At 45.3% G+C, this 16,251-nt stretch overlaps 2 protein-coding genes across 3 annotated transcripts; one reads left to right on the top strand and one right to left on the bottom strand.

Moving 5' to 3' along the window:
- The first annotated feature begins 667 nt into the window (after positions 1-667).
- Positions 668-1,951, top strand: LOC147432675 (uncharacterized). The gene is made up of 2 exons (XM_086492520.1): positions 668-1,168; positions 1,251-1,951. Exons 1-2 carry the CDS (start codon positions 838-840, stop codon positions 1,343-1,345), a joined length of 426 nt encoding a protein of 141 aa, XP_086348646.1. The 5' UTR covers positions 668-837; the 3' UTR covers positions 1,346-1,951.
- A 129-nt stretch (positions 1,952-2,080) lies between these two features.
- On the bottom strand, positions 2,081-6,884 carry LOC147432676 (glucosamine inositolphosphorylceramide transferase 1-like). 2 transcript variants are annotated; one of them, XM_086492518.1, is made up of 6 exons: positions 6,718-6,884; positions 5,790-5,885; positions 5,149-5,507; positions 4,872-4,994; positions 4,620-4,787; positions 2,081-4,257 (listed from the first exon to the last, which is right to left on the bottom strand). In XM_086492518.1, the coding sequence occupies exons 3-6, from the start codon at positions 5,503-5,505 to the stop codon at positions 2,578-2,580; spliced, it is 2,328 nt and encodes a 775-aa protein (XP_086348644.1). In that variant the 5' UTR covers positions 5,506-5,507; positions 5,790-5,885; positions 6,718-6,884; the 3' UTR covers positions 2,081-2,577. The 2 variants fall into 2 exon arrangements, with proteins under 2 accessions (XP_086348644.1, XP_086348643.1); XM_086492517.1 differs by lacking the exon at positions 5,790-5,885 and having other exon boundaries at positions 6,718-6,883.
- Between the last annotated feature and the right edge of the window lie 9,367 nt (positions 6,885-16,251).

Genomic DNA, 16,251 nt, shown 5'->3' on the forward strand with positions numbered 1-16,251 from the left:
ATGTGTCACTCATCCAACGGCTGTAGGCAAACATTACATGATTTAATTGCCACTGAATGGAGGGCCAAGATGCGCAGCCCCCCTCCCCTCGACTTTGACGGAGCGTGTTCTTATTACAGAACCAATGACTGGTTGCATGGCTCCAGTTTTCAAAGTGCTGATGGGGCACGCATATGATGGTGGGCAAAAAAAAAGTCTTCCTCAGAGTCCTGTAGATATGTAGCTTGGAGGGCCCGACCCCCGACCTTGATGGTGTAGGGAATGGTCCCTTGTTGACCATTCGCCAAGAAGTGCTGACATGGCACGTATAGTGATGGCAAATGATCAGCAAGGGATGAGTCCCAACCTTCAAGTGTCAAGGGGCCAACTAACAATCTTTCACACACTCTTCCAGCTTCCTAGACTATGCAATTCCAGCTTCCCAACTTTTTGCTGTCATTCTCCCAATAGTTGAAATGTGGCAGCCACAATGACTCCCCACTGTTTGTTGAGGTGTCACAGCCTTAGGGCCTTCTTACTACTGATGTGTCGGAAGAAGATGAAGTGTCATCTACTCAGATTCTTATGACTGATGAGTTTGCAACAATCCTATGGGTTCTAGTTAGTGCCATCTATTGCGTGCAACATTGTTTGTCACGGGTGCTGCGTTGGCAGCAATCTAACAACCAAACAAATTGAATATGCTATATAATGGTGTGAAGATGGAGGGTGCACATCTGCTAACCCCCAACTTTGAAGGTGTAGGGAATGGTCCCCTGCTGACCATTCCCTGTTTTCAGGGCGACTGTATGGCAACCGCGGGGAGCCGGGAACCAACAAGAGCCTTGAAAACAAGGAATGGTCAGCAGGGGGACCATTCCCAACCTTCAAGGTCGGACAGAGGAGGGCCAGGTTGACACAGTAAATGTTGCAGTTGACAAACATCACTCAATTCGGAGAGCTGATGTGGACAACGATGATTGGCTTTCAACGCTAACATTCTTGCTCTTTAGTTGTTTGCAGTTTGTAGCATTCTGTGCGCTGACTTGTAGCGGTATGATTGGCTTGCAGCTTACACAATTTACGCATGCTGACATGGCCATATGTCGGTCGCAAGCTCAGATTTTGGCTGAGAAGTACAGCAAAGGGAGGGCCAGGATCGCTCGTCTCCTGACACCCGACCTTGAAGGTACTATGATGAGGCAAATGCACTATCAATTACATCATGCTCTAGATGCATAATTTTTCTAACTGCAACAGTGTCCTTTCAGGCTTGCAATCCACGGCACTATCTCCCACAGGGTCCAAGCCATGGAATATACGGTTGGGGACCCCATGCAGATCTCCAGGCAAATGGGCAGTCTAAACAACAGACCGCCCCCCCCCCCAGGACGACCAGAACCCACCACCTCACGCTTGGCAGCCCGACGGCCTACCACGGCAACACAAGCAGTTCATTGTCCCAGCTCCCATGGGGCAAAGCACAGCACTATACGTTCCAACTCGTGCAAGCAACTGGACCACAAAACAAGTAAACTCAAAACTGATCCGACTGGTCTGCTGCATTACAGTTATCGTGCCCTACTTCAACAGGGTTCATCCCACCGCTCAAGGTTCATTCAAGACCCCATGGGATATAGCCTGACAAATACCTCTGTGCATTACAATTCAGCTAAGCATCCTTAAACTAGGGCTGTCTCTAAGCAAGTCCTACTCTCAAAGGTTTAAAGAGTTCATGACCAAAACCTCCTTTCACCATGCACACTACGGTTTGACTGATATCAGACTCTACCAGTGGCCAACTCTACAGTAACTTTCAGCCTCCATTATGCACCAAATGTAAGAAAGACACAGAATTTCAGAAGACCCCCATCATCATAGCTAGAGAAGCACTGAGCAAGACGGAACTGCATACACACATCCACACACACATGGGGTCTCCGTAGTAGCTTCTTGAATATATAGAGAGCTCAGAGGAGTTGGCAATCCTAATGAACCTAGCATTGACTTTTGTAAGAGCACCATCAATGTAGGCCAGAAAAACTGTTAACGCAGAAATAGAATGACAACAGAGAGAGAGAGAGAGAATTGATCTATCCGATGCCTTGAAATCGAGAGTAGGATCATCATCTTTAGGAAGATTTTAGTACACGTGATGATATTTGCACAATCCATAGCCACCTTCTCCCACAGGCTTACAAAGGGTTTCAAGGTGGCTCTCTCTAAGCGTGCACCGTGCTTACATGGTGCTCTTTCTAACTCAACCAAAAATAAGGTAAAATGACCAGCAAAGTTACATGAGACATTAAACAAATGGTATGTCAAAGCCGACATCAAAGGCTTCAGACTGCATTTGACTGCTCTCTATGCTGCCCTTTTTTTATGACACGACCTATTTGTAGCATCTGTGAACTAGCGCATTACAGATAAATCATTTTTTCAACACACCGCAGGAGAGAGCAATTAAGCCCCTGCTGACTTGGAATCAAATACCAAAACAAAGCCCTGGTAAAAGCAGACAAAACTCCTTAGGAGCTATAGGCTGCTGCCGTTGAGATCATCAAGAAGCCCTACCATTAACCTTGAAGTCCAAGAATGTCATAAATCCCAAGCGTCAGCACGGCTGCTGAACTCCCACTTCTTTAAGGTGAGGCCCTTGAATAGCTCAGAGAACTTGCGGAGACAGTTTGTCCTTTTCATGTAGTGCACTTTGGTATCCCTGCTTATAGCTGAGCTAGACAACTTTGAGGTGTCTATGGCCCATGCAGGATGGATGTATTCGACCGTGCGAGCAGTTGTGCCATTGGCCACAATGAAATTCAAGAGAATATCCTCACAGTTGAAAAGCTCATCTACGAGAGCTCTTCCTTGGTCCGCTTCTTGACTCCAATACTTGGGAAATGCCAACTCACTGTCAATAAAAGCAGCACCAGTCAAGATCATGTTGTAGCCCTTCTTGGCACGAGCATAGCGCTCATTCCTGTACTTCAAAGGACTCCCATCATTCAGGCGTGGATAAAAGCCCACAATCCGCTCTGGATGACTTCGCCACGCCTTAAAAGCCCTCTCCAAATCATCACAAGTCATCAATATGTCATCATCCAGTTCAAACACCGCTCGTGTCTTTATGTGAGGATCAGGCTTAAAACGATTGTTTAAGGAGTTCTTTTCTTCTACCCTAATGTGGACCGGCACAGCAGAGTCAAAATCTGTATCCGGGTTTGGAGGCTGCCCTTTGTTCCAAACCACCACAATTTCTCGAACTGATGCACAGCGCGAATAATGCCTAATATACATTTTCAAATTCCAGAGCCTATCCTCATAGGTCATTGTGACCATTGTAAATTGTGAATACTGCCCTTCAACAGGGTAAGGCTCCTCAGCTCCATTGCCACCAAAAAAAGACCGCACTCCAATACAGACTGCCACAACACCCATCACAAAGCACAAGAACATTAGCGTGGCCCCTGCAAAACTATTCGGCCTGACTCTACCCTTTATGGCAGAGGAGCCTCTGTTCAATCTAGATAAGGCCCGATGTAGTGTTGACGTCACTTGAGGCTGTACCCAGACTGGTGGCATGCCACTTCTCTTGCCTGTGCTGAGGCACTTGCTCAAAGGAAACACACACCGAACAACCCCAAGAATAATACCAAAAAGCAGTACAATCAAGAGAAGAGCCACGAAAGCTGCAGTGCCTGTCAAATACCTTGCATACAAGTCACCAGAGGGGACCCTATCTCCATCCATTACAGCAATCCAACCACCCGATGGTAGTTTTTGCGCATCTAGATGGTGGTGACGTGCTCCATTCCATGCATTTCGACCTTTTTTTGATTCTTGAAATCCTGAAGAAACCTCAACTTCATGATATTTACTTCTGGTGAGAGTTTCCACACGGAAAATACGAATCCTATGCCCATAGGTGTCAGCACAATCTTGGCCAACACGATAGAGCTGGCCTTCATAGACAAATGGTCGCCCACCATTGCGTGCACCTGAGCTGGGATCACCATTATGCAGGGGATTACCTTTGTGTTGCTTCCAAGGGCCCAAAGGTGTGCTTGCATACCACGCTTCTAATTCTCCATTTCTTTGGGCCCCAAAGCGATGAAAGTCAGATGCAAATATCCAAAAGTCTCCATTGTATTCCACCAATGCAGCATCAACAAGAGGCCTCTTGACAAGGATTCTCTCTAAAGTCCACTCAAGTGGAAAATTCAGTGCACGGTAGAGTCGAAGGTCCCCCTTCTCACTACCTTCCGGCATCATATACACCTGGAAAACCAGAAAAACATTCCCAATTAAACATGTCTTTATTAAGGACCCCTTTAGTTGATTGTGGACCATGGACAATTCACTTTAATTAAGTTGTCATCACCCCCCACCTACGCACGCACGCACGCACACACACACACATACACCCACCCCCTCTCAACCCTCGTTGCCGAGTCAAACAAACACAATAGTCAAGCTCCATGGTCCTTGATGATAGTGTGGGGACCTTTCAACAATTCTAAAATGCATAGCCTAATCGTGTGTTATAGCAATGGACTTCTCAACAATCCTTCTACCTTTAACAAAAGGCATCTTACTGACATGAACCGGTGAAATTAAGCTCATTCAATTAGTCAACTAACCTGCCCTTTATAACTGAATACATATGGGAATGAAAGATGCCACTCCTCGTCCAAAACAATGCCAAGGTATCTCCAAGATACACCTCCATCTAAACTTTCTGCAACCCCAATGTCACCTTGCTTTGTAAGAGCATTCTTTGTCTCGAAAAAAATGTAGATTGTTGAACCCTTTATAGAAGATGACAAATACAACCTGGCATTAGCGGCCATCAGGTCAAAATTACAAAAGAGAGAGAGATTTAAGATAACAACCTGGATGAACAGAAAAGGATCAGCAACAAAAATGCTGGGATGGCTTGCATCGGTTACTGATGCACAAGTGAGCACTGGGTTTGCAACAGGCCATGCAGAACTCTTATTGTTCCGGAGGTTTAACTGCACATACCCAAACACATGTAATGTAAGTCGCCATTGTCACCATGATCCCCAAAGAAATCAAAAAATCAAATATCAAAGAAACATATCCTGCAATCCTTTGCAGGTGCGCATGTTTCTGGTGGGTGATGGAAAGTGCAGGGAAAGGAATTACCTGTTCGATTGGCTGCAGAGACATTGGCGTGTCCCCATAGAAGATGCCAATCGACCATGATCCTTCATTATCAGATTGACATGAAAGCTCCATAGGATCAAACAAAGGTTGGTTGAAAGGAGAAAATGTGAGCCATGCAAATACCATCCCCATCGCTGCAAAAACCAGAAACGAGCTGATGAAGTACACAAAAGTCGAAGAAAGAGGACATGGTGGATTCTGCATCTGCTCACGGCGGCAGCAGGAGCACAAAATTGCATGATCCCAGCTCCACCTAAAACGGCACTTCACAGTCATATCACAGCAGCCAATTGATAATGCTCTAGGCTTTCCATTTTTGAAACTTTTTTCACCCATCTCTGCAAAGGGCAAGAAAAAATGATCTTGAATTAGACTTATTAATTCTATCAGACTTGAAATACAATAGATGCAATGAAGTGATCCAACAATCTGAAGTGCCAAATAAAAAAAAGTCCTTGAAGCTGGACCTAATTAATCTCTGTAACATCAAAACTTTGCTGCTTTGCTTTAAACAACGACATTTTCTTGCACATGCTAAACCCAAATCCTTTTCATCAGATGCATTTTGCCCCGCTTCCTAAACACAGAAAACTACTTTCTTTTCTCCTCATATGCATTACCTCAAAATCTTTTCTCAAAAGGGATTTTTCTTGGTTGTTAAGAAGCCCCCAGCATAAATTCTCTGCCTCCCCTAACATGAGTAGATATAAAAGGCACTACATTCAAAGAGAAGTAAAATTCAATGGAGATGATATGTCTAAAATAGGATCTTTCAAAGGAACTATGTAGACAGACCACAAACATGAGTATAGATTCTCTGCAACTTCTGAAAGTGTATTGTGCAATTCAAAGGACAGAGGGAGTAGTGGTTAAAATGCCCCCTTGAATTGTCAACAACATGAAGCACAAACATGTAAGAGGGGGCAGGCCTCTATTGTGGGCTTGTCCTGTCCCCTATGGCTGTGTGCGTATATGTGTACGAATGCATACAAAGTGGCTAATAGTCAGTACATGGGTGGATGTGGGTGTGTACGGGCACGCAAGTGTGTAAGAGTGTGTGTGTGTGTGTGTGTGTGTGTGTGTGTGTGTGTGTGTGTGTGTGTGTGTGTGTGTGTGTGCACGCACCAGCAAGCAAGGGTGTATGTATGGGTGTGAGTAACGTCTGTATGTATGTATGTTTTTAACCACCGTTCATGTTGAAAGATGTGGAAAAGAGCAGTACACGTCCATCAATTGGATGTATCAACAAACAACCATGGTATTAGACAACATGCCAGCCTGCTTCAAGCACCGCTGGAAACACAATGTCATTGCAGCAATCAGAAGAGGATTCAAAACACAGAATAACCAAAATTTTCGACTTTGATTCGTAAGTTTTGCGTGTACACGTAACCCTGCCACGATAATTCATGAAAACCTAGCCAAAAAAGGCTGCATGCTTCTCAATTCAGCTCAGGAACATGCAAGAGTGGCTACACTCCCTCATGAAAGCTAGAAAGGGTGAAAACACGAACTGAAACAAAAAATGGAGAGGGGGAGAGAACTCACGTGTTCTAGAGGCGACAGCAGGAGGTACTGAAGGGGATCGCCGTCGCCATAGCCGAGGAAGGGATGCTGCAGATCGGGCGGGCGCGGCGCAGCAAAGGTAAAAGGAAAGCTGTTGAAAATTTTTAATCCCTCACACAGTTTTGAAAGCTACGTAGAAATTGCCGTTCAAACAAGACCCTTGCTTTTAAGCCGACAACACGTATTAATCCACAAGCCAGTTCCCCATTCAATAGTTTGGCATAGTGTTTGATCTCACCGACGGAGAGTCCTCAGTCCATATTGGTGTCATTTGGGACCATTGATTTCACCTGACATGGGAGGTGTCGATTAGGGGGGCTCACGCGGAGGGTGGGGTAATCGTTTTAGTTACCCCCTCCTCCCTCCATTAATTGCACCTCTTTGTTAGATTTCAAGCCTTACGCGTACGTGAAGTGTTGTCTTTTCAAAATGTCTCTCTCTTACGATTATCTCCCTCATGTGGGGGACACCTTAGTCATGAAGTTGTGACGTGAAACCCCCTTGGTGGCAAGTTTTTGGCCAGGAGTCTCAATTTTAGTGAGCAGCTTTTGGTCCTAAGTTTTGGTAATAGATTGTCCTAGGTTTTCATAGTCTGCTCTTTATGTGCCAATTCCAAGTCAATAAGGCTAGACTCACAAACATCCAGCCAAGAAACAGTGGACAAACGAGGCTTGGCCCAACTTTGTGCGGAACACCTTGGACATATATTTACAGATGCAACAAATTGCATGTTTAGAGATTGGTTACAATGGAATAATCACATCCCTTGAAAGTGAGGTGCGAAGACATGGAGCCACCCTTTTATGAGACTTTTTCCATTTGTTCACACCCCTAACTTCCAAGCTTGGGCAAAAGGAAAAGGAAGGGGCAGGGCCTGTCATGGGATCTACAGCAAGGAGCTAGACGCAAAAGTTGAGAGGTAGACTCAATCATCGAATTTTAAAGGGGCATGTCCGAGTTTGCCTTTTTTGTCCTGATTTACTTCCCCATGCAAGGGATTACTTTATAGGTTTTTGTTTGAGCTTTGTGGACAACAAAACGCATGTGCCCACGTGGTTAGCTCATTGTGTCGCCATGGCCCAGGTGGTGGGTTCAAAACCAAGGAACGTTGATTGACAAATCTTTGCTTGATGTTCATTGTCTTCAAAATTCGTGCATAAGCTTGCGAACCGTAGATCTCATCATGGGCTCTTCATTAAAGACCCCGTGCCCTTTTTCTTTTTTCTTTTTTTTGGTTTTTTTTTTTTTTTTTTGGGGGGGGGGGGGGGGCAACTCATGCATATCTTATGCATTTGTGAAAGGAGAAAAGGGTAAGTTCGGTAATGTGGCTCCAGTAATTTGAAACTTATTCAAATGCTTGTTACAGGGGAGTTTACCGAGGTAAATCCAAACTAAGAATCCAGTTAATCAAAATTGTTACATGGATTTTATAATGAGAAATCTAGTTATTAAATATAGTAAGGGCTTTGACAAGAAACCTTAATTTCTAGCAACAGCCTTTAAGATCAATGGCTTATGTTAAATAAAAATTTAGGGTGCCTTTAATTAGGGATCAAATCTCTCTCTCAATTGTGTGATTGTTCGAGTGTGTGTTGACCTTGGGCATAAGTGGGTCTTGAGCGGTCATTTTGTGAGAAATTTTTCAAAGAGGAAAGATCATGTGGTGGAGTGCTTTTCATGTTTCCATCTATTGGACCTCTTGGACATGCAACCATTCCCAACCTTCTTCTTTTAGCGCTCATTACATGTCGGAACAAAGTATCGTATTCCATACACATTCGAGGGAGACATATGATGTGGATATGTGATCACTCTCTAGCATATCAATGTAACAATGAGATGTTTAAATTAGGATGTTCTTGCACTAATTTCCTTCACATAGCAATTTTACACTAAAATGTTTGTTCTTACAATAATTTCCTTCAAATATTGTAACTTTTCCACACCTTGAATTGGAATTGCACTTAAATTTTAAAATTCGGTAAGCATTAAAGCTTTCTTTTTGCCCACCCAACCATTACTCTAGCATCTATACTATCTATAATGGGAGGAGGGATTCCCGTTTCCTTCCCTTTACACGTGACGCGATTTCCTTCATTCGATCAACTCTAGTGGTGTGCTATGCAGCCAACACTTTGTGCACTTAGAGAGATAAAAACAAGGTGAAAGTTCACTATGACCTGCATAAGAATATGAGAAGAATTTAATAATAACAGTTTTTTTTTGTGAGAGAGAACAAGAAAGTGACACTAATTTTTTAAAACATTTGTTATCACATGGAATATTATGTTTCTTGAAAAAAGTGTAACAATAAACTATTTAGAATACATATATTCCAAAAATATAAAAATTAATGTTTGAAAACCCACTTGGAAGCATTGTAGCAAATTGAGACAATAAAAATCTAGAAGAGGAAGAGAAAGGTTCTTTGTGGCCCAATATTAAATGGCCCTCTATAAAGAGAGAGGTATACAAATGTCAGCGCCTCTCATAGACTTAGAAAAAATATTAAAAAAAGAAATTTTTTTATCATTTGACACTAATTAGCAAACTTTATCCAATGGTCCATAATTACACTAAAAATCCAACGCTTTATTAAGGACTCCTTATGTGGTCCAAAAATTGCACCAAGAAAGAGAGAGAGGCGGGGCCATTCTAGCGCACGTTTAATGTATTGCAACCTAACCATTTTGACTAGCATAAGTTTCATGGAATCTTTCTCATCGATTGTCTACTTGTGCTGTCATTTCATTTTAAATGGTAAATTGTCGAGATAGTAAAAAAGGATATGAATTGAAAGCTTTGAACCTTGCAATTTGTAATCAAATCGAAAGCTTTGAACCTTAATGCCATTAGATGAGAGGAGGAGGAAGGTGGTGCCAATTTTGGACCTATCACTATTATGTGGAATCGTAGAAGGTATTTTAAGTTTTATGGAAGAGAAAGGAAAGAGTTTTCCATGAGGTGCATTTGAAAACAAAGTTAACTTGTCTTTGGAGGTGTGAAAATCTAGAAATCGACGAATGCTAGGAGTAGGGGTCCTTGTTTCAGCTTCGACGAGTCTATGGGAGCACGGAGGCTCGGAGGTGGATTGTTCGGGGGAGGTGGGGCTTCTGCTACTACGGCACTTCGGGCATGACAAGATACATGTTGCGAGAGGGGGGATTTGTGACGTAGAGGATTGGGATTGTCTCAGGGTGGGAGACGCTGGCTAGCCTTTGCCTGTCATCCGCAGCAACATTGTCGACCTATATTTTTGCAACTGCGGTGGAGGCCGCCACTCTTGGGCCTACATGGGCCGAAAGAGAGGTCGATATTCTCCTTGTTTGGCTTGGCGACAAGTCCTGCAAGAGTGGAAGGCTTGTGGTTTATGGTGCCAATGTTCGGGCCTACTTTCGATGGGGCAAGGCTCCCCTACAATACCATGCTTGGCGTTGGTCAGAGTTTCTCATGGTGCTTCTAATGCATGGTTTTACCAACTTGATTGGTCGGTATGTGTGAGGTGATGGCAGTGAAGACCCCCCTTGGTGCGGCGCAATACGGCTTCTTTCGTCGGGTATGTGTTTGTTTTTTTTGGTGCATCTTGAAGATGATATCTGTTGGGGGTGGCACCCCTAGCGGTGTTAGTGGTAGCTTTAGGATGCTTTGGTTATGTATGGTCTTGTTGGTGATGAATTTGGGCCTGTGTCAGATTAGGAATCTGTAACGATCTTGTTTATGATGCATATAGTTATAAGTCAGGTTATGGCTCCTTGTAAAATCTAGAACTATTGGTCTTTTGTGGGTGGGGATGCTCTTGCTCGTTTGAGAGGAGCTTTTTATGAAAATTTTTAGCTTTTCTTTATACAATATATCACTCAGTATTGTGAGTTCTGAAAAAAAAAAAAGGGTTTCCTTGGAGGTGCATTTTAAGGAAAGTCAATACGTTGATAAGTTTCAATAAACAAGGTGGTGACGGCTTGACACGACCATGACTGGTAATTGTTATTCTTTTGAGTTGCTAATATAATCCACTCACAATTGTGAGTTTCGTGTAGAAAAAAAAAAGTTTCATGAAACAAAAAGGAAGGTTGCAGGAAAGGGGGGGGGGGGGGGGGGGGGGGGGGTTTATCAGTTTATTGTTTTTGATGAATAAGGCCACCCTACACACCATCATAGGCTTGTAACCTAGTGGTTTAGCTTGACCCTTGGACATTCATCGTGATGGGTTCAAATGTGAGCAATGAAAAGTGATATAAAAAGTGGTTTTTGAAATAGAGAGTGGGTGGAGATTTTGAGCATCTTGTGAAGATTCCACATAATGAGCACATGGAGAGAGAGAGAGAGAGAGAGAGAGAGAGAGATCTCCTTGTGTGTCAGGCCGACGAGTGTGTGACTCCTTGTTGTGTTAAGCTATTGCCAAAGGACACACACACGTGTATGTGTGTGTGGGTTTTGTGCATAGGACATGTATGAGTGGAAGTAGGGAACGTTGACAACTGAGACAAGATGGGGAGGTGTGTGGGAGAGTGTCCTATTGTACCATGACAGCCAGCAATTGTGTCGGTCATTTTTTAGAGCAAGTGAGGGAAGCGCAGTGTTGAACCTCTAGGGCGACCAGTCGCTTAGTGTATCGATGTACAGACCAGAGGAGAGATTTTGTGCAGCAATAGACAAAGTGAAAGAATGTGTAGACCCGATGATGACAGGGGGGTTGGTGGCAATAGGCGGAGGTTCTTTTGCTTTAAAATTTCGAGATTTCCTTTGAATAAGAGAATTTTTTCTTGTGCGGTGGGTCAAGTCAGGGCGGAGAGAGAGAGAGAGAGAAGGGTTTTTTCCGCTATGCTTCAATTGCGATGGCCTCCTGTGTGCGCCCTCAAACTCTTGCAATTAGGTTGAGGACTGCCTTTTGCTTTGGAGGGGGGAAATCCGAAGGGTGTCACTTGGAGGGGAGAGAGAGCGAGAGCTGATGTGCGTCAACACTAGCATGGATAGATAGAGATATTTTTTCTTGTTTTCCATTGCAATGATATATGGGATGCCAAGTTGTTCAAGGAGACTGGCGATGGGACATTCGCATGGGATTCCCCGAGTGCAGGCAGAGGATGTCTCAAGTGCACGCTGCAAGAGTGCAGCTTGCTTTAAGTGATAGCACAAAGGCAATGCACGAAGGTGGAAAGAGAGAGGAAGGGATGGGAGGAATATATATATATATATATATATATATATATATATAGAGAGAGAGAGAGAGAGAGAGAGAGAGAGAATTAATTATCATCCTCGGAGGTCAAATATGACCTATGGGACCAACAAAACATTACATCATACTTTTGCTTGAAGTACGGCATACATATCAGTTAAGGACTAAGGCCTTACCACCCCCGTAAACCGCCCATTTGCCTTGTTACGGGCTTCGTGCATCTTCTTAAGCTCTCTTGACTTGAGTTTAAGCTGGTTTGGGGTCAATTCCTTGGAGATCCAGAGCGTTATTCCATTGAGAGGGTGGGATTGTCGCAGTAGCTTCAACCGATCTTCTTTTTCCTTGAAAGTGAGGATACATTTGCTTAGGAGGTATTGCCTTTCCTGAGTCGTTTATCCAAAGGATGGTGTCGGGCTTGATGTGTATTGGTTGGAGGGAATCGTTGAGCTGAGTGAGAATTTCTTCGAATGCATCTTCATTGTTTAATGGAGGGTCAAGCCCTCCAATCCTGACCTTGAGACTGAGAGACTCTTGTAGCCAGTTTTCCTGTAGAGCCGCTTGTATCTTGGTATCTAGTTGCTTATGTGTCACTTCGTGTATTTCTTTCTTGGCTACCGTGACTGTCTCGGTGAGAGAGGTCTCGACATTGAGAGAGAGAGAGAGAGAGAGAGAGAGAGAGAGAGAGAGAGAGAGAGAGAGAGGCTACTGCCATGGTTGGCACCATCGAGGAGCAATGATGCCATGGGTTGCACGAGAGCGAGAGGATCCTGCCATAGGGAAGGAAGGGAGACGAGGGCACAAAGATGGCGATATCGAGTGTGGCTCGCTCTATGCAGTGCATGATGGCGACAAGGGGACTATTTTTCCTTCAAGTTTCCAAATTCCCAGGAGATCTGATAAACTAAATGGTTTACTGAATTTTGATCAAATAGCTATATGCCGCATGCTAGGGTTTCTCTTCTGCAGCATGTGAGGCCACAAAACAAGAAGTTTGAGGTGGTCATGCGGCATGGCAAAATCGCCTCTGTGCGTTGGAGGTGGCGGGTGATTCACACCGGTTCGCGGTTTGCTCTAGGGTGAGTAACCGATCAGGTTCGGGGACACGTTCCCTTTTTGTGTCATCCTCACATTTTTGGAACTTGGGAGAAGTCGCTGCTCCCACCTCCTTTTGGGAGGGAAATGGGTGGCCAGTTCGTTGTGCCTTCATCCTCTCGGATCTCCTTGCGGGTGGCAGTTGTTGCAGGCGGATCTTGTGGCAGAGAGTGGTGGAGCGGACGGGGCATGGCTCCCCGCAACAACCTGGTGGCATTAATTTTCTCCTTATATTGTGGTGACGTCTAGACGGCGCTCCTCTCAGGTGACCGTGATCTGATGGGGCTTTTGAATGGTGATGGAGTGTTAAGCTCCGCCCTATATGCGAATGTAAGCTCTTCTTTTTCACTCGTCTTTTGTGGATTCTAATGTTATATTTGGTTTGGCTTGGAGTAAAACTCTTCCTATGGTAGAGGGATTGTTTCATGTGGTAGCCAGGCTATTTTGTATTTAGGATGGGTAGGGGATCCTTGTAAAAGCCCTGTGATTTTTGTATTGGAAGTTTAAGGATGATGATGACTTTGGGTGCCATGGCTGAGCATGGCCCGTTGTGTAAATGTTTTTGGTTTCTAATATATTTCACTCAGATATTGTGAGTTTTGTCAAAAAAAGAACATTGTCTATGATTTTTGTTGTAATGTTCTTCTCTTCTCTTTCTCTCTCTCCTTGCGCTTTCCATCTGGGACTCCCCCCTCTCTCTCCCCTTTTGTAGAGCTACCAGGATGAATAATAACCGATGATACGCATCTATGTTGCAAAATGAGATCTCCAAGGTTCTTGCCCTCATCTCTTTTCAGAATGCACAAGGCTTAGTTTCTTGCCATCATTTTGCTATGCATGATGTCATTGTCATGTGCAGTTAACATTTTGAGTATCTATACTATATATGATGGGGGAAGGGATTTCGGCCCCTCCCCTCGGCCACATGGCAACACATGCTTGCTCTTGCGCCTTCAGGCCAGTGTACCCTGCGTGATACAAGAAATAGCAAGACAATGTGCGATCAATTGAAGAGAGAGAGAGAGAGAGAGAGAGAGAGAGAGGTGTCGTCACCTGTGCGGAGGTCAGTGCCGGCCAATATGGTCCCTTTTCTATGTGGCTCATTCTTACTTTGCTCATGTTCCTTGGGGGAAGAACTCTCCATATCTGCAACTTTTATGGAAAATTTGGAGGGTGGGAAAGAGATGAGATGGGGAGGGGGAGGCAGCTCGAGCGGGCTACGAGGAGTTGCTAAGCTCATAGTGTCCTTAGCTTCTCCTTCTGTGAATTGATCTTAGGGTTTAGGCCAAGTGGCCGGTCACCCATCACTAACCATATACCTTATTCTTATCTTTGGTGATAATGAACAAAAAGGAGTGGTGAGCATTATTCTCACCGGCAACTCCACCGAACCAATGTTTCAATTGTTGTTAGATGGGCCATCCACGGAGGAGACCCCGACCTTCACCTCAAGCTCAGCCCCAGCCTATAAGGGCGGGACAGCAGTAGCAACACGCAGAGTCACAGGGTATGTAGGCACGGCCACCCTTCGAGCCTGGGGCTCATGCGGAGGAGGGTTGGCAGTAGGTTCATGGTCAACCTTGACAGGGGCCACCACGCCAGGGTGGCTCTTAGAGTGGCCCCCAAGCTTTAGACCAGCAGTAGTGGGTTCCCACACAGAATCATTTTGACCCTCTTCAATAGGAAGAGGTCCCATCTCCACCCTCCACCTCAGCCTCACCTTCAATATCCCCTCCCTCCCCCTCCCCCCCGAGTTCCCCTTTGCCCCTCCCCACCCCACCTCCTTCCTCCTCCGCCCCACCTCGCCCTTCTCCCTCTACTGTTCCCCGCCCCCCCACTCCTCCTTCTCGCTAGCCCCCCTACTTCTACATCTCCTTCTGCTCCCTCCCCGCAACCGACCCAGGGGGACAGGACCATCCTTGGCTGCTAGGAGATCTCTTGTTAGCGCTTTTGCCATGAGTCGCTTGGCGAGAGAGGGACATCTTTTCTTGCAACCCCCCCCTACTAGTGCAGACGTCTCCCTTTGCAGTAGTTGCTCATTGGCTGACGAGCTTTGACATTCGCCATCGGTGGGAACTTTTTTGCCTACACTCACACGTTTTCTCGAAGACCCTTCACCAGACTTTGAGGTAGCTTGCTTCAGAGTTCATGTATTGTTCCTTGCAGCTAGAGGGATAGAGGCCCTAGACTCAGCGGTTGGCTTCTCCTTTCCCCTATGTGGCAAGGACCTACCTGAGTGGACTTTGGACTCAGTGTTGGAGTGGCTGCAGGCACATGCCCTCAAGTTCTCTCACCGCATGGGAGACCTAGGGATTACAGACTTGGTTCAGACTCTATGGCCGCTGGCCAAGTTCTCAGTGACACCTCCAGACTCGGCAAGATGTAGACTCATTATGGTACACTCCTTTGATGACACGCAGAGCCCGCCATGCTATGTTCACATACATGAGGACTCCTGGACAGAGGAGGTTGCCATGCACACAGCTTGTTCTTCTTGGGCATGGGCTCGACACTCTTTGCAGTCATGCCTATCTTGGGGATGCTCGGATGCGGATTATTCCCCATCCAAGCCAACCTCGAAGATAGCACGTGTTGCTGCAACATTAGTTCACTCTCGCTCTCCACCATGAGGATCATCTCATGGAACGTCAGGGATTAGGTGGCCCTAGTTTTAGCGCCAGAGGGGCCGATTACGTCAAGAGCTTCAACGATGCCTTATGGGAGGAGATATTTATTTTCTTATGTTATAGGAGCATCATTTGTGTGAGAGCTGCATTAGATGATGTGGGTCAGCTTTTGCATGGGCATTATGAGACTTTTTGGTCAGCTGCATTTGGACCTGGTGGTATCCAAGGAGGGGTATGTATGACTATTGTGGACTCTTGGCAGCAAGCCATTGCAGACAACGGTATTATTGTGCCTGGTAGGGTTCAATGGATTACTATGCAGGTTCAGGGTTTCCTCTTGGGCTTCTTGAACATCTATGCACCCAATGTGGCGAGTGCAAAGCCTCACATTGTAGAGTCTCTGCCACAGGTATAGCAATGGTGCATTGGGTGTGACTTCAACATGCTGGAAGACCCCTCTGAAGGATTGGAGGCAGCCATGCTACTGTGCATGAGGTGAGTTGGCAGCCTGGGAGACGCTATGTATGACCTTGAGGGTTTCAGATGTTTGGCAGCACTTTGGCTTTGTGAGGCCCCCAGACATCTTGGCCTTCTCTTGTTTGGACCGCAGAGTGGGAG

This window comes from Adiantum capillus-veneris, chromosome 20 (genome assembly GCF_014529385.1).
Source record: "Adiantum capillus-veneris isolate H3 chromosome 20, ASM1452938v2, whole genome shotgun sequence".
In the NCBI taxonomy this organism is placed as follows: domain Eukaryota; kingdom Viridiplantae; phylum Streptophyta; class Polypodiopsida; order Polypodiales; family Pteridaceae; genus Adiantum; species Adiantum capillus-veneris.